General features: G+C 44.4%; 1 protein-coding gene across 2 annotated transcripts in view; it reads right to left on the reverse strand.

The window, feature by feature from the left end:
* bod1l1 (biorientation of chromosomes in cell division 1-like 1) overlaps positions 1 to 22,260 on the reverse strand; it is a 38,641-nt gene that overhangs the window by 3,172 nt on the left and 13,209 nt on the right. The window contains exons 10-24 of one of the 2 annotated variants that reach the window (XR_014031353.1): positions 20,424 to 20,478; positions 18,945 to 20,223; positions 18,571 to 18,632; positions 7,309 to 8,808; positions 7,070 to 7,125; positions 6,930 to 6,984; positions 6,517 to 6,566; positions 6,326 to 6,440; positions 6,186 to 6,241; positions 2,051 to 2,099; positions 1,720 to 1,812; positions 1,468 to 1,538; positions 1,291 to 1,345; positions 223 to 325; positions 1 to 2 (exon numbers count right to left, since the gene is read on the reverse strand). The exon at positions 1 to 2 is cut by the window's left edge and continues 73 nt beyond it. Coding sequence is in view for 1 of the 2 variants with exons in the window: in XM_081382570.1 (XP_081238696.1) it covers positions 1 to 2; positions 223 to 325; positions 1,291 to 1,345; positions 1,468 to 1,538; positions 1,720 to 1,812; positions 2,051 to 2,099; positions 6,186 to 6,241; positions 6,326 to 6,440; positions 6,517 to 6,566; positions 6,930 to 6,984; positions 7,070 to 7,125; positions 7,209 to 8,808; positions 18,571 to 18,632; positions 18,945 to 20,223; positions 20,424 to 20,478 (3,701 nt within the window). In the remaining variant the exon portion in view is untranslated. Of the gene's footprint in view, positions 3 to 222; positions 326 to 1,290; positions 1,346 to 1,467; positions 1,539 to 1,719; positions 1,813 to 2,050; positions 2,100 to 6,185; positions 6,242 to 6,325; positions 6,441 to 6,516; positions 6,567 to 6,929; positions 6,985 to 7,069; positions 7,126 to 7,208; positions 8,809 to 18,570; positions 18,633 to 18,944; positions 20,224 to 20,423; positions 20,479 to 22,260 lie in introns of both variants that reach the window. The other variant, XM_081382570.1, reaches the window with a different exon arrangement.

The following is a 22,260-nucleotide window of genomic DNA, read 5'->3' on the forward strand; positions in this document are numbered from 1 at the left end:
TCCTGAAACACACACACACACACACACACATGAGGAGTGATTCACTGAGGAGAAGGCTGGAGTGTGTGAGGATCCGGAGTGTGTGTGTGTGTGTGTGTGTGTGAGAGAGAGTGTGTGTGTGTGTGTGTGTGTATGTGTGTAAGTGTGAGTGTGTGTGAGTGAGTGTGTGTGTGAGTGTGAGTGTGTGTGACTGTGAGTGTGTGTGTGAGTGTGTATCAGTACTTCTCTGCCTCCAGACGGGACGCGGCTCGGGTCGTCGCTCGTGTCTTCGTCTCCTCCTCGTCCTCCTCCTTCTCTCCGTCTCTCCTCTCGGACGCTCCGGTGTCTGTGGACGGCAGGAACACACTCAACATCCTCCACAATCACTCACTAAACACTAATCAAATAAAACATTTATTAAATGTAAATGTATATGTATCCAATTAGATTAAAATAAAAAACATTTGATTTAAACCAAAAAAAATAAACATTAAAATAAATGAGAAAAAAATAAAAATATTTAAATCAACAGTACTATAGCAGTACGAAGAGTAATATAATACAATATAAATCAATTAAAATTAAATAAATGGCTTAAAACAAACAAATAATTATATACAAATAAATAAATGCATAAAGTATAAAGTAAATAAATACAAATTTGAAAAAGAGTATGATACTATAACAAGAAAGAAAAACTGTAATCATGTATTCAAAAATTTGATTGACAAATAAACATTAGATAAACTATTAAAGAATAATTAATTAACTGAGTAAAAAAATAAATAGATTAGATTAAATTAGTAAATAAATTAATACATGCAGTACTGTACCGAGCGAGTCTAATCAAAATACTAGATTAAAATAAACATGAAAAATTTAATGAAAATTATATTAAAAGAAAGAAAATAAAAAACAATAAAATAAATAAGCAAATGAGTAAGAAATAGATTAAAATAAATGCATATACACATAATTTAAAAAATACTGTACTATAAAAGTACTGAGTAAGAAAAACATTTAATCAAAATTAGATTAAAAATAAATAAGCAACTGATTGAAATAAATAAGTAAAATATTAAATTAAAATCGATAAAAATAAAGTGAAATAAATTAGTATATATAGTAACTATAGTGAGTAAAAAAAGTAATAATTTAAATAATAGAAATGAAATATTTTCAACATATTTAAAATATACATTTTTTTCACAGTATAATGGCTCTCAATACTTTAACTTTAACGATTTCCTCCAGGCGTGAGGAGGATCATTTATTAATTACAGTTATGATGTAATATCACGGCTCTCGTACCCGAGTCGTCAGTGGAGGACGCTTTGGAGGGTCGTCCGCGGCGGGCAGGTTTCCGCTGGACACACACACACACACACACACACACACACACACACACACACACACACACAGGTCAGTCAGTGATTCAGCATATGTCAGATGGTGTAGTGTCAGGAGTGTTTGTTCGCTCACACACACCTCTTCCTCATCTTTCCTCTCCTCATCTTCATCGCTGGCTTTGATCACGTCCTGATCTTCACACACACTCGCTGAGAGAGAAATCAAACACGACCATTCAGGCTTCGTTCAGTGTGAGCTTCTGACTGCTGCTTTACACACACTGTTACTGAACGGACACTGCATTACACACACACTGCTTTACACACACTGCATTACACACACTGCATTACACACACTGCATTACACACACTGCATTACACACACACTGACCTTCATCGCTCCTGTGTTTGGCTGATGGTTCTGGTTCTGCTGTGGAACACAGAAGCTCGTCTGATGATCTCTTGCGCTTCAGTGCAGGTTTCACTGCAGAGAGAGAGACTGATCATCTACACAAACAGAAAAGTGTGTGTGTGTGTGTATGTGTGTGTGTGTGTGAGGGAGAGAGAGAGAGAGAGAGAGAGAGAGAGAGAGAGAGAGAGAAAGAAAGAGAGAGAAAGAGAGTGTGTGTATGAGTGTGAGAGTGAGAGTCTGTGTGTGTGTGTGTGTGTGTGTGTGTGTGAGTGAGTGAGTGTCTCTCTCTGTGTGTGTGTGTGTGTTTCACCTGAGGGAGCGTCTCTGATCTGAGCAGTGGAGCGTCGACTCCTGCGACCCTGATAATAAAATCAGCACAAACACTTCAGTCCCATCAAAACCCAAACTATGAAGCGTTAAAACACTGATCACATGACCTGGAATAAACATCTCCTCATCGTCTAAGATTTGGTATAATATATGGTCATGGCATTTCTCTCAGAAATGTCAATTTAACTTCTGAAAGCAACTTTCAGGTTAATTTAATCTTTAAATTAACGACTTTTGCTTTGTTGTTATTGTTGATTAAAAAAGTGAAATTTAAAAAAAAAAAAAAATCATTTTTGTGAAGGCCAGACACTACAGGTGAATAGGGTGAACATGTTAACTAATGTACATCACATACTTCCCCAGTGGATTTACAACAATTTTTTTGTATTACAGTTTTATTAAATGTTTAAATATGCATATGAGACATTGTCTCATGAAATATGCACTAATTTGCATATATTTCCAGAACATTAATATGAACATTGGATAAAGATAGGTTCAAAATTCTTATTTGAGTTTGTTGACACATTAGAGTTGAAGGTTTTTACAGAATGGATTCTGGATTTCTCTTTTTATCACTCCATAAATCAGAAAATACTGCCAACAGACAGAAAAAACACATTTTCACTGTTTTTAGGAATAAAATGTTGTATAATTCAGAGTGAATGATATATGAACAAACCCCTCAGTAAAAATCTTCAGAATATAGATATGAGTGAAACTGTAAGTTTTGGTATTTACAAGTTCTGCTGAAGTGGAGAAAAAATCTCGTAAAGATATGTATTATAATTGAAATTTACAGACTCAAATAGATAAAGTGCGATAAAATGTGTATTTTGGATGTTTTCTTTTTACCAGTCTGAAAAAAAATATGTTATGAAGGCAAAATAAACCAAAATCTCAAAAATAAACAGTGAATGTAGCGTCTTGGCTTAATTGAAATAAAGCTGAAATAAAAAATATATATAATAATTAAAAAAAAAATGTTTTTAACTTAAATGTATATCAAAATTTAGAAATGCCTTGGAAACTGAAATAAGTTGAATTGCTTATAGTACTTATAGTAAGTAAATATAAATTAAAGCTAAATAGAAATATCGATCAAAAACTACCAAAAATGAGTAAAAGCACCTAACATGACTAAAACAAACCAAATTAAAATGAAAACTGAAAATACAAAAATAAAGGTTAATTCAAAATATGAATAAATATTTTAATAGTATATAAACAGCAGTGGCTCTGAGAGTGACGTTATCTCGTGTCTCATTTTCATCATAAACAAACATAAAACATTCCTGAAAGTAAAATTTCTCTGTAAAAATTTGGCATGATGATGATAACAGCGAATCTTTGTTATATTCACTTAAATACTACATCCATCCATCCATCCATCCATCCATCTTCTACCGCTTATCCGGGACCGGGTCGCGGGGGCAGCAGTCTAAGCAGGGATGCCCAGACTTCCCTCTCCCTAGACACTTCCTCCAGCTCTTCCGGGGGGACACCGAGACATAGTCTCTCCAGCGTGTCCTAGGTCTTCCCCAGGGTCTCCTCCCGGTGGGACATGCCCGGAACACCTTCCCGGGAAGGCGTCCAGGAGGCATCCGGAACAGAAGCCCGAGCCACCTCAGCTGACCCCTCTCGATGTGGAGGAGCAGCGGCTCTACTCTGAGCTCCTCCCGAGTGACCGAGCTCCTCACCCTCTCTCTAAGGGATCGCCCAGATACCCTGCGGAGAAAGCTCATTTCGGCCGCTTGTATCCGGGATCTTGTCCTTTCGGTCATGACCCACAGCTCATGACCATAGGTGAGAGTAGGAATGTAGATTGACCGGTAAATCGAGCCTTGCGGCTCAGCTCCTTCTTCACCACGACAGACCGGTACAGGGACCGCATTACTGCAGAAGCTGCACCGATCCGCCTGTCAATCTCCCGTTCCATCCTTCCCTCACTCGTGAACAAGACCCCAAGATACTTGAACTCCTCCACTTGAGGCAGGAGCTCTCCACCAACCTGAAGCGGGCAAACCACCCTTTTCCGACTGAGAACCATGGCCTCGGATTTGGAGGTGCTGTTTCTCATCCCAGCCGCTTCACACTCGGCTGCAAACCGTCTCAGTGCATGCTGGAGGTCCTGGTTTGATGAGGCCAACACGACAACATCATCCGCAAAGAGCAGAGATGAAATCGTGTGGTCCCCAAACCTGACCCCCTCCGGCCCCTGGCTGCGCCTAGAAATTCTGTCCATAAAAATTATGAACAGAACCGGCGACAAAGGGCAGCCCTGCCGGAGTCCAACATGCACCGGGAACAAGTCTGACTTACTGCCGGCAATGCGAACAAGCTCCTGCTCCGGTCGTACAGCCATTAACAAAGGGCCCCGGACCCCATACTCCCAGAGCACCCTCCACAAGATGCAGCGAGGGACACAGTCGAATGCCTTCTCCAAATCCATAAAACACATGTGGACTGGTTGGGCAGACTCCCATGAGCCCTCCAGCACCCTGTAGAGGGTATAGAGCTGGTCCAGTGTTCCACGACCGGGACGAAAACCACACTGTTCCTCCTGAATCAGAGGTTCTACTATCGGCTGGATTCTCCTCTCCAGTACCCTGGCATAGACTTTCCCAGGGAGGCTGAGAAGTGTGATCCCCCTATAGTTGGAGCACACCCTCCGGTCCCCCTTCTTAAAAGAGGGACCACCACCCCGGTCTGCCAGTCCAGAGGTACTGTCCCCGACCGCCACGCGATGCTGCAGAGACGTGTCAGCCAAGACAGCCCCACAACATCCAGAGACTTGAGGTACTCAACTACCTCGGTGACTTCAGCTTGGGTGATGGACGAGTCCGCCTCTGAGCCCTCAGCCTTTGCTTCCTCAATGGAAGACGTGACGGCGGGATTGAGGAGATCCTCAAAGTATTCCTTCCACCGTCCGGTGATATCCCCAGTCGAGGTTAACAGCTGCCCACCTCCACTGTAAACAGCGTTGGTAGGGCACTGCTTCCCTCTCCTGAGGCGCCGGATGGTTTGCCAGAATCTCTTCGAGGCCGACCGATAGTCCTTCTCCATGGCCTCACCGAACTCCTCCCAGGCCCGAGTTTTTGCCTCCACAACCACCTGGGCTGCAGTCCGCTTGGCCCGTCGGTACCCATCAGCTGCCTCAGGAGTCCCACAAGCCAGCCAGGCCCGATAGGACTCCTTTTTCAGCTTGACGGCATCCCTTACTTCCGGTGTCCACCACCGGATTCGGGGATTGCCGCCTCGACAGGCACCGGAGACCTTACAGCCACAGCTCCGAGTGGCCGCGTTGACAATGGAGGTGGAGAACATGGTCCACTCGGACTCAATATCTCCAGACTCCCTCGGGATCTGGTCGAAGCTCTGCCGGAGGTGGGAGTTGAAGATCTCTCTGACAGGGGATTCGGCCAAACGTTCCCAACAGACCCTCACAGTACGTTTGGGTCTGCCGAGTCTGTCCAGCTTCCTCCCCTGCCATCGGACCCAACTCACCACCAGGTGGTGATCAGTTGACAGCTCCGCCCCTCTCTTTACCCGAGTGTCCAAGACATACGGCCGGAGGTCGGATGAAACGACCACAAAGTCAATCATCGACCTCCGGCCTAGGGTGTCCTGGTGCCACATGCACTGATGGACACACTTATGCTTAAACATGGTGTTCGTTATGGACAAGCTGTAACTAGCACAGAAGTCCAATAACAGAACACCACTCGGGTTCAGATCAGGGGGGCCGTTCCTCCCAATCACGCCCCTCCAGGTGTCACTGTCGCTGCCCACGTGGGCGTTGAAGTCCCCCAGTAGAACGACGGAGTCCCCAGTCGGAGCACTTTCCAGCACCCCTCCCAGAGTCTCCAAGAAGGCCGGGTACTCTGCACTGCCGTTCGGCCCGTAGGCACAAACGACAGTGAGACAGTAAATACTACATATACTAATAATATTTTTCAAACTGACTATTGTGTGGAAGTCTTGCTGGTCAACAAACTCAACAAAAAATAAGAAAAAAGACAATAGCTATTAAAATAGTTCAAATTAATCTTTTTAGAATCAAATGAATCAAGGGTCTTTTTTATCTTTAAATCAAAACTGAAGAATATAAACACCTCTTTTGGCTCCTCCTCCACAGCTGGCTCCGCCTCCTTCGGTTGTAAAGCAGAGCCTGATGGGAAAGAGCAGAAAAACGGTCACATGACCCGGAGCGTGTGCGGAGAACAGCTCACAGCGTGTGAACAGAGACTCTTACGCGTTTCTCTCTGAGGAACATCAGATGCTTTGGAGGATCTTCCTCTGCGTGGAGTCCTGCTCACTCCAGATCTCTCTTCTTCATCATCTTCATCTTCATCGTCATCATCACCACACTGTCAGACACATCACACACTTTAATAGAAGAACAGACAGAGAGAGAGAGAGAGAGAGTGCGCAAAGAAAACTCACCTCTTTATTGGACGTTTGCTCTTTTTCATTATCGGTTCTGGTTTGATTTGCTGCAGTCAGATAAAGAAAGTTTAATTTAAGATTCTACACATTAATCATTCAGGAAACATGTTACAGGGCTCCAGACTATTTTAAACTGCATAAGTCATTGCAAAAGTTGCATTTCAGTTAAATTTGGGGAAACCACTTGAAACATTTCTTGTGTTGAGCCATTTCAATTACTTCTGTTTGATTTGCTCATTGCAAACCGCTGAAAGCCTGTACATTGTGCCAGTAATGCAATGGGGGTGGAATAATTCCGATTGCAACTGTATATCAAATTTTGGTCGCACCGGCAGGAAAATTTGGTCTACCATTGGGTTGCAGTCAGGAGCCCTGTGTTATTTTACATTAACCCACACACACACACACACCTGCCGTCTGAGCAGATGATCGTCCTCTCCGTGTGCCGCTCTCCGTCTGCTCCACCTGATCAGACACAGTCATGAGCATTAATGACATGAGCATGATTTCCTGCATAATATCTGCTGATGAAACGATTCTGACTTGTTACCGTCTCAGAGGCGTCTGACGACTTCTGTTCCTGCTCGTCTGAGACAGATGCGCTGCCTGCATCAGACGCACGGGTTACACTGGGATAATCACACACTCAGAATCAGAATCACACACTCCTAATCATCACTGTCACTAACCTGCATCTGTAGAGTCGGTCTGCGCAGGCTCAACTGCATCTGAAGAGTCGGTCTGCGCAGGCTCAACTGCATCTGAAGAGTCGGTCTGCGCAGGCTCAACTGCATCTGTGGTGACTGTCTGCGCAGGCTCAACTGCATCTGTAGAGTCGGTCTGCGCAGGCTCAACTGCATCTGAAGAGTCGGTCTGCGCAGGCTCAACTGCATCTGTGGTGACTGTCTGCGCAGGCTCAACTGCATCTGTAGAGTCGGTCTGCGCAGGCTCAACTGCATCTGTAGAGTCGGTCTGCGCAGGCTCAACTGCATCTGTGGTGACTGTCTGCACAGGCTCAGCTACTGTCTGCGCACATTCAGATACTGTCTGCGCAGGCTCAACTGTGTCTACTGTATGAGTCTGCATGGGCTCTTTTGCATCTGTCTCTGTGTCTGCAGCAAGGGTCTGCGCAGACTCCACTGTATCTGCTGTAAGCATCTGTGCAGGCTCTGCTGTGTATGCACTGTGGGTCTGTGCAGGCTCAGCTGCGGAGAATGTCGACGCAAGTTCAGCAGTTTTTTCTATGAGGGTCGGCACAGGCTCATCTGTATCGGTCTCCTTTGTGTCTGCAGTGCCTGTTGCCGTCGATTCAGCTGCGTCTGCAGTGACTGTTGCCGTCGATTCAGCTGCGTCTGCAGTGACCGTTGCCGTTGATTCAGCTGCGTCTGCAGTGACCGTTGCCGTTGATTCAGCTGCGTCTGCAGTAAGGGTCTGCGCAGGGGACTCAGCCATGTCTGCACTGAGGGTTTGTACCGTCTCAGGAGTGTCTGTAATGATCGTCTGCATGGGATCGGAAGCATCTTCAGCCAAAGTCTGCACTGACAAGGCTGCATCTGCAGTGAGCATCTGTGTGGACTCGGTTGTGTCTGCAGTGAGGGTCTGCGTTGGCTCAGTATCATCCGTCTGCGTTGGCTCAGCTGCTTCTGCAGTGAGGGTCTGCGTTGGCTCAGTATCATCCGTCTGCGTTGGTTCAGCTGCGTCTGCAGTGAGGGTCTGCGTTGGTTCAGCTGCTTCTGCAGTGAGCGTCTGCGTTGGCTCAGCTGTGTCTGCAGTGAGGGTCTGCGTTGACTCAGCTGCGTCTGCTGTGTGAGTCTGCGTTGGCTCGGCTGCGTCTGCAGTGAGGGTCTGCGTTGGCTCGGCTGCGTCTGCAGTGAGGGTCTGCGTTGGCTCGGCTGCGTCTGCAGTGTGAGTCTGCGTTAGCTCAGCTGTGTCTGCAGTGCGGGTCTGTGTTGGCTCAGCTGCGTCTGCAGTGTGAGTCTGCGTTGGCTCGGCAGCGTCTGCAGTGAGGGTCTGCGTTGGCTCGGCTGCGTCTGCAGTGTGAGTCTGCGTTGGCTCGGCTGCGTCTGCAGTGAGGGTCTGCGTTGGCTCGGCTGCGTCTGCAGTGAGGGTCTGCGTTGGCTCGGCTGCGTCTGCAGTGAGGGTCTGCGTTGGCTCAGCTGCGTCTGCAGTGAGGGTCTGCGTGGACTCATTAACATCTGCAGTGAGCGTCTGCGTTGGCTCAGCTGCGTCTGCTGTAAGTATTTTTGAGTCTCTCTCTTCGTCTCTTTCATCTGTCTGCTCATCCCCCACCTGAAAGAAAAGCACCAACACATTACAGGAGATAGACAGACACTCCAGCAATCAGAAGAACCCACAGGATGAATCTGATAAATTAGGCTTGTTTTACATGCCAAACGACTCATGTCCAAGTAGAAGACAGCAGGCGGCTGCAGAACAGCGAATGAGGCAGAGGCGAACAGTGTGATCATGTTCTTTGTTGCCAATCAGGTAACCAATTGGACCTTGTCTACATTCGCTACTGCTGCTTTAGTTACTCCATTGCACATCTCAGACCCCTTCCTCATCACTTTTAATCTCAAACTGACTCCTGACACAACAAGCACTCCTCCGCAGGTCACCTTTGGTATAACCTAGACTCACTCTCTACCTCTCACCTATCCTCTATGGTTTCATCCTCACATCCTCCACCTGCTCAGTTTTCAGCACTGGACACTAACAGTGCTACAGACACTCTTTGCTCCACTACATGTCATCACTAGGATCTGTTATTCAGAAACAAGGTTTATCTCATCACTGTTATCATCTAGCTACTGGAGTGCCTCAGGGCTCAGTGCTGGGACCGCTTCTCTTCTCCATCTACATGTCATCACTAGTGTCTGTCATTCAGAAACAAGGTTTATCCCATCACTATTATCATCTAGCTACTGGAGTGCCTCAGGGCTCAGTGCTGGGACCGCTTCTCTTCTCCATCTACATGTCATCACTAGGATCTGTAATTCAGAAACATGGTTTATCCCATCACTGTTATCATCTAGCTACTGGAGTGCCTCAGGGCTCAGTGCTGGGACCGCTTCTCTTCTCCATCTACATGTCATCACTAGGATCTGTCATTCAGAAACAAGGTTTTTCTCATCACTGTTATCATCTAGCTACTGGAGTGCCTCAGGGCTCAGTGCTGGGACCGCTCCTCTTCTCCATCTACATGTCATCACTAGTGTCTGTCATTCAGAAACAAGGTTTATCCCATCACTATTATCATCTAGCTACTGGAGTGCCTCAGGGCTCAGTGCTGGGACCGCTTCTCTTCTCCATCTACATGTCATCACTAGTGTCTGTCATTCAGAAACATGGTTTATCCCATCACTGTTATCATCTAGCTACTGGAGTGCCTCAGGGCTCAGTGCTGGGACCGCTTCTCTTCTCCATCTACATGTCATCACTAGTGTCTGTCATTCAGAAACAAGGTTTATCCCATCACTATTATCATCTAGCTACTGGAGTGCCTCAGGGCTCAGTGCTGGGACCGCTTCTCTTCTCCATCTACATGTCATCACTAGGATCTGTCATTCAGAAACAAGGTTTATCCCATCACTGTTATCATCTAGCTACTGGAGTGCCTCAGGGCTCAGTGCTGGGACCGCTTCTCTTCTCCATCTACATGTCATCACTAGTGTCTGTCATTCAGAAACAAGGTTTATCCCATCACTATTATCATCTAGCTACTGGAGTGCCTCAGGGCTCAGTGCTGGGACCGCTTCTCTTCTCCATCTACATGTCATCACTAGGATCTGTCATTCAGAAACAAGGTTTATCTCATCACTGTTATCATCTAGCTACTGGAGTGCCTCAGGGCTCAGTGCTGGGACCGCTTCTCTTCTCCATCTACATGTCATCACTAGGATCTGTCATTCAGAAACAAGGTTTATCCCATCACTATTATCATCTAGCTACTGGAGTGCCTCAGGGCTCAGTGCTGGGACCGCTTCTCTTCTCCATCTACATGACATCACTAGATCTGTCATTCAGAAACATGGTTTATCCCATCACTGTTATCATCTAGCTACTGGAGTGCCTCAGGGCTCAGTGCTGGGACCGCTTCTCTTCTCCATCTACATGTCATCACTAGTGTCTGTCATTCAGAAACAAGGTTTATTCCATCACTGTTATCATCTAGCTACTGGAGTGCCTCAGGGCTCAGTGCTGGGACCGCTTCTCTTCTCCATCTACATGTCATCACTAGTGTCTGTCATTCAGAAACAAGGTTTATCCCATCACTGTTATCATCTAGCTACTGGAGTGCCTCAGGGCTCAGTGCTGGGACCGCTTCTCTTCTCCATCTACATGTCATCACTAGGATCTGTCATTCAGAAACAAGGTTTATCTCATCACTGTTATCATCTAGCTACTGGAGTGCCTCAGGGCTCAGTGCTGGGACCGCTTCTCTTCTCCATCTACATGTCATCACTAGTGTCTGTCATTCAGAAACAAGGTTTATCCCATCACTGTTATCATCTAGCTACTGGAGTGCCTCAGGGCTCAGTGCTGGGACCGCTTCTCTTCTCCATCTACATGTCATCACTAGGATCTGTCATTCAGAAACAAGGTTTATCCCATCACTATTATCATCTAGCTACTGGAGTGCCTCAGGGCTCAGTGCTGGGACCGCTTCTCTTCTCCATCTACATGACATCACTAGATCTGTCATTCAGAAACATGGTTTATCCCATCACTGTTATCATCTAGCTACTGGAGTGCCTCAGGGCTCAGTGCTGGGACCGCTTCTCTTCTCCATCTACATGTCATCACTAGTGTCTGTCATTCAGAAACAAGGTTTATCCCATCACTGTTATCATCTAGCTACTGGAGTGCCTCAGGGCTCAGTGCTGGGACCGCTTCTCTTCTCCATCTACATGTCATCACTAGTGTCTGTCATTCAGAAACAAGGTTTATCCCATCACTGTTATCATCTAGCTACTGGAGTGCCTCAGGGCTCAGTGCTGGGACCGCTTCTCTTCTCCATCTACATGCCATCACTAGGATCTGTCATTCAGAAACAAGGTTTATCTCATCACTGTTATCATCTAGCTACTGGAGTGCCTCAGGGCTCAGTGCTGGGACCGCTTCTCTTCTCCATCTACATGTCATCACTAGTGTCTGTCATTCAGAAACAAGGTTTATCCCATCACTGTTATCATCTAGCTACTGGAGTGCCTCAGGGCTCAGTGCTGGGACCGCTTCTCTTCTCCATCTACATGTCATCACTAGGATCTGTCATTCAGAAACATGGTTTATCCCATCACTGTTATCATCTAGCTACTGGAGTGCCTCAGGGCTCAGTGCTGGGACCGCTTCTCTTCTCCATCTACATGTCATCACTAGTGTCTGTCATTCAGAAACAAGGTTTATCCCATCACTGTTATCATCTAGCTACTGGAGTGCCTCAGGGCTCAGTGCTGGGACCGCTTCTCTTCTCCATCTACATGTCATCACTAGTGTCTGTCATTCAGAAACAAGGTTTATCCCATCACTGTTATCATCTAGCTACTGGAGTGCCTCAGGGCTCAGTGCTGGGACCGCTTCTCTTCTCCATCTACATGTCATCACTAGTGTCTGTCATTCAGAAACAAGGTTTATCCCATCACTGTTATCATCTAGCTACTGGAGTGCCTCAGGGCTCAGTGCTGGGACCGCTTCTCTTCTCCATCTACATGCCATCACTAGGATCTGTCATTCAGAAACAAGGTTTATCTCATCACTGTTATCATCTAGCTACTGGAGTGCCTCAGGGCTCAGTGCTGGGACCGCTTCTCTTCTCCATCTACATGTCATCACTAGTGTCTGTCATTCAGAAACAAGGTTTATCCCATCACTGTTATCATCTAGCTACTGGAGTGCCTCAGGGCTCAGTGCTGGGACCGCTTCTCTTCTCCATCTACATGTCATCACTAGGATCTGTCATTCAGAAACATGGTTTATCCCATCACTGTTATCATCTAGCTACTGGAGTGCCTCAGGGCTCAGTGCTGGGACCGCTTCTCTTCTCCATCTACATGTCATCACTAGGATCTGTCATTCAGAAACATGGTTTATCCCATCACTGTTATCATCTAGCTACTGGAGTGCCTCAGGGCTCAGTGCTGGGACCGCTTCTCTTCTCCATCTACATGTCATCACTAGTGTCTGTCATTCAGAAACAAGGTTTATCCCATCACTGTTATCATCTAGCTACTGGAGTGCCTCAGGGCTCAGTGCTGGGACCGCTTCTCTTCTCCATCTACATGCCATCACTAGGATCTGTCATTCAGAAACAAGGTTTATCTCATCACTGTTATCATCTAGCTACTGGAGTGCCTCAGGGCTCAGTGCTGGGACCGCTTCTCTTCTCCATCTACATGTCATCACTAGGATCTGTCATTCAGAAACATGGTTTATCCCATCACTGTTATCATCTAGCTACTGGAGTGCCTCAGGGCTCAGTGCTGGGACCGCTTCTCTTCTCCATCTACATGTCATCACTAGATCTGTCATTCAGAAACAAGGTTTATCCCATCACTGTTATCATCTAGCTACTGGAGTGCCTCAGGGCTCAGTGCTGGGACCGCTTCTCTTCTCCATCTACATGCCATCACTAGGATCTGTCATTCAGAAACAAGGTTTATCTCATCACTGTTATCATCTAGCTACTGGAGTGCCTCAGGGCTCAGTGCTGGGACCGCTTCTCTTCTCCATCTACATGCCATCACTAGGATCTGTCATTCAGAAACAAGGTTTATCTCATCACTGTTATCATCTAGCTACTGGAGTGCCTCAGGGCTCAGTGCTGGGACCGCTTCTCTTCTCCATCTACATGTCATCACTAGGATCTGTCATTCAGAAACATGGTTTATCCCATCACTGTTATCATCTAGCTACTGGAGTGCCTCAGGGCTCAGTGCTGGGACCGCTTCTCTTCTCCATCTACATGTCATCACTAGGATCTGTCATTCAGAAACATGGTTTATCTCATCACTGTTATCATCTAGCTACTGGAGTGCCTCAGGGCTCAGTGCTGGGACCGCTTCTCTTCTCCATCTACATGTCATCACTAGGATCTGTCATTCAGAAACAAGGTTTATCCCATCACTGTTATTATCTAGCTACTGGAGTGCCTCAGGGCTCAGTGCTGGGACCGCTTCTCTTCTCCATCTACATGTCATCACTAGTGTCTGTCATTCAGAAACAAGGTTTATCCCATCACTGTTATTATCTAGCTACTGGAGTGCCTCAGGGCTCAGTGCTGGGACCGCTTCTCTTCTCCATCTACATGCCATCACTAGGATCTGTCATTCAGAAACAAGGTTTATCTCATCACTGTTACCATCTAGCTACTGGAGTGCCTCAGGGCTCAGCGCTGGGACCACTTCTCTTCTCCATCTACATGTCATCACTAGGATCTGTCATTCAGAAACATGGTTTATCCCATCACTGTTATCATCTAGCTACTGGAGTGCCTCAGGGCTCAGTGCTGGGACCGCTTCTCTTCTCCATCTACATGTCATCACTAGGATCTGTCATTCAGAAACATGGTTTATCCCATCACTGTTATCATCTAGCTACTGGAGTGCCTCAGGGCTCAGTGCTGGGACCGCTTCTCTTCTCCATCTACATGTCATCACTAGGATCTGTCATTCAGAAACATGGTTTATCTCATCACTGTTATCATCTAGCTACTGGAGTGCCTCAGGGCTCAGTGCTGGGACCGCTTCTCTTCTCCATCTACATGTCATCACTAGGATCTGTCATTCAGAAACATGGTTTATCCCATCACTGTTATCATCTAGCTACTGGAGTGCCTCAGGGCTCAGTGCTGGGACCGCTTCTCTTCTCCATCTACATGTCATCACTAGATCTGTCATTCAGAAACATGGTTTATCCCATCACTGTTATCATCTAGCTACTGGAGTGCCTCAGGGCTCAGTGCTGGGACCGCTTCTCTTCTCCATCTACATGTCATCACTAGGATCTGTCATTCAGAAACATGGTTTATCTCATCACTGTTATCATCTAGCTACTGGAGTGCCTCAGGGCTCAGTGCTGGGACCGCTTCTCTTCTCCATCTACATGCCATCACTGTGTCTGTCATTCAGAAACATGGTTTATCCCATCACTGTTATCATCTAGCTACTGGAGTGCCTCAGGGCTCAGTGCTGGGACCGCTTCTCTTCTCCATCTACATGTCATCACTAGGATCAGTTATTCAGAAACATGGTTTATCCTATCACTGCTACGCTGATGACACTCAACTCTACTTCTTATTCTAACTAGTTGATCCAACGGTACCTGTTTGCATTGCAGCCTGTCTGACAGACAGTTCTTGCTGGATAACTCAACTTTGCGAAGACAGAACTGCTTGTGGTCTCAGCCAACCCAACAATTACTACAACTTCATTCAGCTGTAGGTTCATCATCCATAAGTCCATCAAGGTCAGTCAGGAATCTTTGAGTTGTGATTGATTATCAGTTAAGCTTCAAAGACCATTTTACAACAACGGCCTGGTCCTGCAGATTTGCTTTATACAACATTAGGAAGATTAGACCCATCGTATCAGAGCAGGCCACACAACTCCTTGTCCAAGCTCTTGTTCTCTCCAGACTGGACTATTGTAATGATTTCTTAGCGGGCCTGCCGGCATGTACTATCAAGCCTTTGCAACCGATCCAGGGTGGTCTTCAACGAGTCGAAGAAAGCCCACGTCACTCCTCTCTTCATCAGTTTGCACTGGCTGCCAATAGCCAGTCGCATCGAAATCAAGGCATTGATGTTTGCCTACAAGACTAAAGGCCCGTTCACACCAAGGATGATAACTATAAAGATAACGATAAAGATATAGTTCTAATAATCGTTCTCCATATTAAAGGGCACCTATTATGCCCCTTTTTAGAAGATGTAATATTGGTCTTGGGTGTCCCCAGAATGCATTTGTGAAGTTTCAGCACAAAATACCCCACAGTTAATTTATTATAACCATTTGAAAATGTCATTTTTGGGGCCTGTTTTAAAAAGAGCTGTTTTGGCGTCTACCACTTTAAATGTAAATGAGCTGCATATCCCCGCCCTGCTGCTGGACCCAGATGATGAAGAGACTCCGGCACAGAATAAACACGAATGACGCCCGTTTCACACATACTCCGTTTGCAGTGCGTGTGCGGTGCGTATTTTTTTCTGCACCCATGTTAACAGGTTAGAGCTTTCACACTGTACACGGATGCAGTCCGTCGATCCGTTCCAGTTGCGGTGCGTATACAGCAGTGCAGAGATCGTTTCCGTACCGAGTCTATTTTTTGCTGTGCTGCAAACGCTGAATTAAAGTGACAACGCATGGTTCGTGTTTAAAATGCACAGATTGACATGAAAATGTAATAATTTCACCATAAATGCATTTAATTAAATACAATGTAGGCTAGTAATCTTACCATGAATGCATTTAATTAAATAGTAGCCTACCATTTTTCACAGTCATCTTTTTATTTTAAGACGAGGTAAAGCAAGGAAAACTACAATTTACTTCAACAAGGCAACATAACGACACTCGTCTCATTCGTGGAGGTGGATAAACAAGTTAGTTGTGACATGCAAGACTTTGTATAACGATTTAAATAGAAAAGGTATGAATCTGCTGTTTTTGTAAATTAAGTTTTAATTTAAAATGTAGCCTATGCAATTTTAATATAAGTAGGCTAGCTACATGGTTCAATATTTTACCACTGCTTGAGCAACTTAATATATAATCTAGAAGTAATGTATTGAATAATACGTTGTGTTACGACCTCTCATAAAAATATCAACTCTGAGAAGAGATCCTAAACAAGAACAAGTAAACGGCGGAATCAGTGCAATACTGCAATTATTTATTTACTCACTCACAACAGACGTCACAAAGACTCACAATAATAACGAACATTCCATCCAGTGAACGAAATATAACAGCACGGACATCAACTAGCCTAACAAAGAAAACAAAAATACAATTCTAAAGACAATTGTTTGATCTGTCGACGCTTCTTTCTCCTCCTCGTTGGCGTTTATATTAGTCAGCTCAAAAAGATAGAGCGACGCCAAGACAGACAAGGGAGGATGTGTACAGAGAGAATCCTAAAACTGTTTTAAATAAAAGTTGCTGATAACTTCTGGATTTGAAATAAAAATAATGAGTAGGTCTATGTGTTTGTGGCTACAGCCGCGGATCAGTTCCGCACTGCAAACGCAGCATAGGCTATGTGAAAGCACTATTGCGCGTGCTGCTCCTGCACCGCATATGCACTGCAACACAGACCGCACACGCACTGCACACGGAGTATGTGTGAAACAGGCGTGAGAATGGACTAAACGTCTCGGAATGGTTATTTGATACATTTATGTAGTTACAAAGTTTTAATCGCGTCCCCTTTGCCATTATGGATGTGCAACACACACACACACACACACACGAACTGTGATTACGTTCGCGCAATTTTTTGAAACTACACACACACACACACACACACACACACACACACACACACACACACACACTACTGTGATAACGTTTGCTAAGTACAAACGATTTATTTATTTTTTTCTTAAGGGGAGGGAGATAGACGTTTATATAGCCTACTGTCTATGGAGATAGAGCAGACCTTAATTTATTTACATTTGCTGCAAAAAAATGCCTACGTGACATAAAACTGTCTGACGTTGTTTGTTGAGACATCCTATGACGACGACAATAAATAGCTTTAGACGCATTTGTTGTTGAACTGGCTGACATCGATTGAAATGACTATTTGCTCAAAATCATAAAATACACTTACTTCTTCTGGAGGTGACGTTGGATCGCGAACTGTAGGCAACGATCCACACTTGAGGATTAACTTTGACCCTCGTTCACTAAACAGTCAGTCAGAAAATGAATCTCGTATTTAGGAAGTTTAAGTGGCTCCTTTTCTTCATAAATAAAATCCATCCGCTGCGTTTTCAGTGGCTCTGATGTCAGTGAAGACTAGTATGTCCATTCTTACATCCCACAACAGAACACCTACACTTCTTAGGAGACATTACCGGCTGTCGTTGAAACAATGGAGGATGCAGATCACTGAGGGCGGGGTCTATGCCAAAACCAGATGTCAATCAAATCACGTCGGTGGGGCTTAGCTCAATTCTACGTCACAGTGAGGGAAATCTAGAACAGCTCGTTCTGAGACAGTGCTTATGATTTATGGAGATAGTAAAAACTACTGGGTGGATTTTTATCATTCTAGGGTGGTTTTGCTCACACACTGCCAACACACATTTATGTTCAAACCACCATGTAAAAGTGAATTTTGCATAATAGGTGCCCTTTAAAGAATAGCAGAGTTCACACCACAACTATAATGATAAAGATATGAGGAACAATATTGTAGGGATCACTTTCAAAACTATTTTTTTTCCCCCACTGTATGGAAAAAGTTTTTAATCCACTATATTGACTACGTCAGCTAAATTCACTGTAGATTATTAGATCGATTACACTAGCTTCCCTCAAAACACAGCCTGCTGAGGACATCTGCTAGTTAAAGCCATGTAAATGCAAGAAGAACAGCGTGCGAGCTTAGATTAAAGCTTAAATAGAGCTTAGACCGTTATCGTTCATCGATGTGGACGCAAATATAGTTATCGTTACAGTTATCATTATAGTTATCATTCTTGGTGTGAACGGCCCTAAACTGAGACTTGATACAGCACTTGTATACTGCTGCCCTCTTGTTCGTCTAATTGCTTCTATTGTTCTCCTCATTTGTAAGTCACTTTGGATAAAAGTGTCTGCTAAATGATTAAAAAGTAAATGTAAATGCAATACAGCCTATGCATATGAAATACTGCCGCTTCAACATGAAGAATGATTTCATGAACAAAAAAACCCAATATATGTATAACTGAAGCAAAACCTCATGATTGTTCTAAGCCAATAAGCGATAAAGCAGCAGAGATTGGTTCTGTGCAGTTAAGCCCAACAGTCTGAGACTGTAGAGGATATGACGTCATGAGCTCACCTCTGATGTCACTTCCTGCAGAGGCTCCGTCTCCATAGGCTCCACTGTGGCGGCAGATGCAGCTAGGAGATGAAATCAGTTATTATGAGGTTTTATAATTCTCATGCATATGATGATGCATGTGTTTATGTGTGTTAGAGTGTGTGATATTGACAAAAAAACGAGAGCTAGATATTGTGCAAAGTGCATGATTTACCCTCAGCCTTCCCTCAGGTCATTTTGACTCGAAAATCATTTTTAATAAAAAAAATAAAATAATTGAGTGTTCATCAGAGGGGTCCAAGACCCTAGGACTTTTGTCGCACTTTACAAAGTGTGAGGGAAGAATGAAGGTTAATGTTTACAACAATATATTATTGTAATCGACACACTACCTGCATCCTGGGGCTCGTTCACAGCGTAACACGACACACCTCCAGCGCCTGTAGGGAGTGTTTTCCCGTCGACCGGAGACTCTGAGACGAGACTCGAGGACCGCGCGAGATCAGGGTCCATGGAGAGCAGCGTGAGCGCCGCCTCCTTCATCTTCAGATCCGCTTCGGTCTCCCGGCGCTCCGAGGCGGAGGAGCACACATCCATCAGGCTTAGGAGGGCGTCGGCTTCAGCGCTCAAGGGGCGGGGCTCTGTGCTCAGGGGGCGGGGCTCTGCCACAGACACACCCTCGTCCTCAGATTCGGGAGTGACGTCGCTCAGCGCACCGTACGGGTCGTTCGGGTGAACTGTGGTGCTGGAGACTGATTCGGGATCTCCAGCGCTCGAATCCTCCTTCGCTCCCGATATCCTCTCGGGATCCTTCGGCAACTTCTTCTCGGTTGTTTTCTTCGCTAACTTTGCTTTCTCCTCTGAGGTTTTCCTTTCCTCTTTTCCTGTTTTAGTCTTGGCTTCGGGTTTTTTATCTGATTTTCCTGCAGTACTCTGGGATTTAGTCCTGTGTTTCTCCGGTAAGGATCTGACCTTTGACCCCGCCTCCACCTTTCGGATGTCGCTCTCGTTTTCCGAGATTGATTTCTGCGAATGATTCTTGTCCGACGACAAATCCTTCCTCTCCGACCTCACCTTGAGCTTCTCTCCCGGTTTACCCTCTGGATGACTCTTTGACCTCTTCAGGACCTCTTTAGGGTGCTTGTCTTTCTTCCGGCTGACCTCTGACCCCGCCTCGACCTCTGACCTCTCCTCTGAGGAGCCGGTGGAGTCCAGACGCCGGAGACTCTTGCCGCTCACCTTCGCTTTCTCCTTCTCGCTCTTTCCTTTCTTCAGGTTCTCTTCATCCGCAGCTTCCGTCACAGTCGTCTTGACCTCTCGTGATGAGACGGAACTCTTCCGGTCCGGCTTGACCTTTGACCCCTTCTTCTCATCAGCTGCTCCTTTCGCGGTTCCTCCATCTTTCTCGTCTCCGTCTCCGGTCTTTCGGAGTTTGTGCTTGAGTCGTTCATCAGGATGCTCTTTTTCCTTCTCTTTATCCTTGCGCTCCTTTTCTTTCCGAACCGTTTTCCCTGCCGACCTCTGGCGTTCCTCGGTTCCCAGCTCCAGATCCAAGATGAAGGAGTGAACACGGTTTTTCTCAGGGAGTTTCTCCTCGCCGTCTGCTTTCTTCTTGCGCTGCTCTTCCAGATCGGACAGTCGTCGCACTGACTTCAGACTCACCGACTTCACCTGAAGAGAAACAGAGATGCTCACGACTGATCAGGGTTCCAACACCATGGTTAACTTACCCTCAAATTCAAGGTTACAAGCAAGGTTACATCGTGTTACCTTGTAAGATACATTGTAACAGTTTAAATGTTTCAAACACAACTATGCAAAAACTGATATGATAGACTGAGAGAAAAAGCTGGAGAACGAGAGAAACTTACATCTTTGCTGACCGAATCCCCCTCAGTGTCACTTTTCTTCCTGTCATCCTCTTTTCTAAAAGAAAGAGGCAAGTCAAGTCTCCTTCATTTATACAGCGCTTTAACAATATAGTGTTTCACAGCAGCTTTACAGTGATAATAGGAGATTACAGTAACAGAGAGTGTTTAGGCTTTACAGCAGATCTAGAATAAAGCTATTGTCCAGATAAAGTTAGTTTTGATTGATTCACTTCCGTTGCAACGATCATTAGTGATTAATTTAGAGCAGCCGGAGCGCATTAAGGTTTTCTGTTAGAACACAACAGTGTTTGAGGCTCGAGAACACAAACGTTGAAATAGGTTCCAAGGTGCAAGCGTTGAAATATTTTTAAAGAGATTATCATCTCCGCGTAAATTTCACAAACGCAAATCTGTGGAAACGCAGACAGCGTGCAAAGAGTCAAGAACTACATGTACATGCACCCTCATAATGCGAGATTTAGGCAATAATGCGATTAAACTTGACCTCATGTAAACACAATACTTCGATCAAATTGACTGAAAGTGCAATTCCTAGGAAATTCTCCGATATTTTCTTAGGAACATTTCTTTTCTCAAGAAAATTGGTGTTATCTGATATTTATGGAAGCCCATTTTTACCACATAGGAAACAATTATGACATTAAATTCAAAATGATGACACACTAAGTCAAAATTATGATGTGAAAACTCAAACGAGTCAAAATTATGAGTCAATTTCAACTTCTCATTATTTTTATGTCATAATTATCAAGTTTTTTAGTGCGATCTATATTTTAAATAGTTAATTTTAAAGAGACAGTCTCAAGACAGAGCGATATGTCTTTTTAGGCATCAACTGAAAAAAAAACTTTTATTTTAGCTACATTCTCAGGCAACAATTGTCATTTTTGGTTAAGATGAAATAGTAAAATAACTAAAACTACAAATTAATAAAAAATATTAGTCACTTTACAATAAGGTCTCATTTGTTAACATAAAAACTTGAACTAACAATGAGCATTACAGCACTTATTAACTTTTGTTAAGGTTAATAAAAATGTTCATGTTAGTTCACAGTGCACTAACTAATGTTAAGAGATTAGGGATGTCCCGATACCACTTTTTCACTTCCGATACGATACCGATGCCGCAGCTTTGGCTATTTGCCGATACCGATATCAATCCGATATTTTTATTTTATTCTTGAACTAATACTACTACTAATAAAATATATGGAAGCACTTTGCTCAATTAGCCACATAAAAACATCTCACTCAAATGGAGAACAAATACTCCTCCAGTATATAGTCCACAACAACAGCTGATGATGAAAGACTGCCACCCTTTAGTCAAAAGACCTTGAGATGTGTTTGGTAATTGTACCTGAATGAATGTAAAATGAATTTGCTATATTTCAAATCAATATATTTGTTTCCTTAAAATTGTAATTAACTTTAACGTTATTCTCATCTGAATTATAAATAATTTATTTCTGTATAAAATAATACTACCATTAAAAACACATTTGATTTTCTTTTTTATTCAATGTAGAATGTGTGACTTAAAAATAAACAGATTAGTGCTCTGTTTGAGGACAAGACATGAAAACCAATGCAATATGATGAATGTCCAAAAGATGAGATCATTTTTGCTTTTAAACAGCGTGTGTGTGTGTGTGATTTTGGTTGGGTGACAGTTGTAGGTTACAGTTTGACAAAAGCACAATGTTGTATTTAACTTTTACACAAATATAAGGCTAAACACTTTTTGCAGTTTTAATGATGTCCTGTATGAACAAAATGACGTACGAGTATGTTTTTGTTTCCACTGTTCGATC

Source organism: Scardinius erythrophthalmus, assembly GCF_964197995.2.
Source record: "Scardinius erythrophthalmus genome assembly, chromosome: 13".
In the NCBI taxonomy this organism is placed as follows: domain Eukaryota; kingdom Metazoa; phylum Chordata; class Actinopteri; order Cypriniformes; family Leuciscidae; genus Scardinius; species Scardinius erythrophthalmus.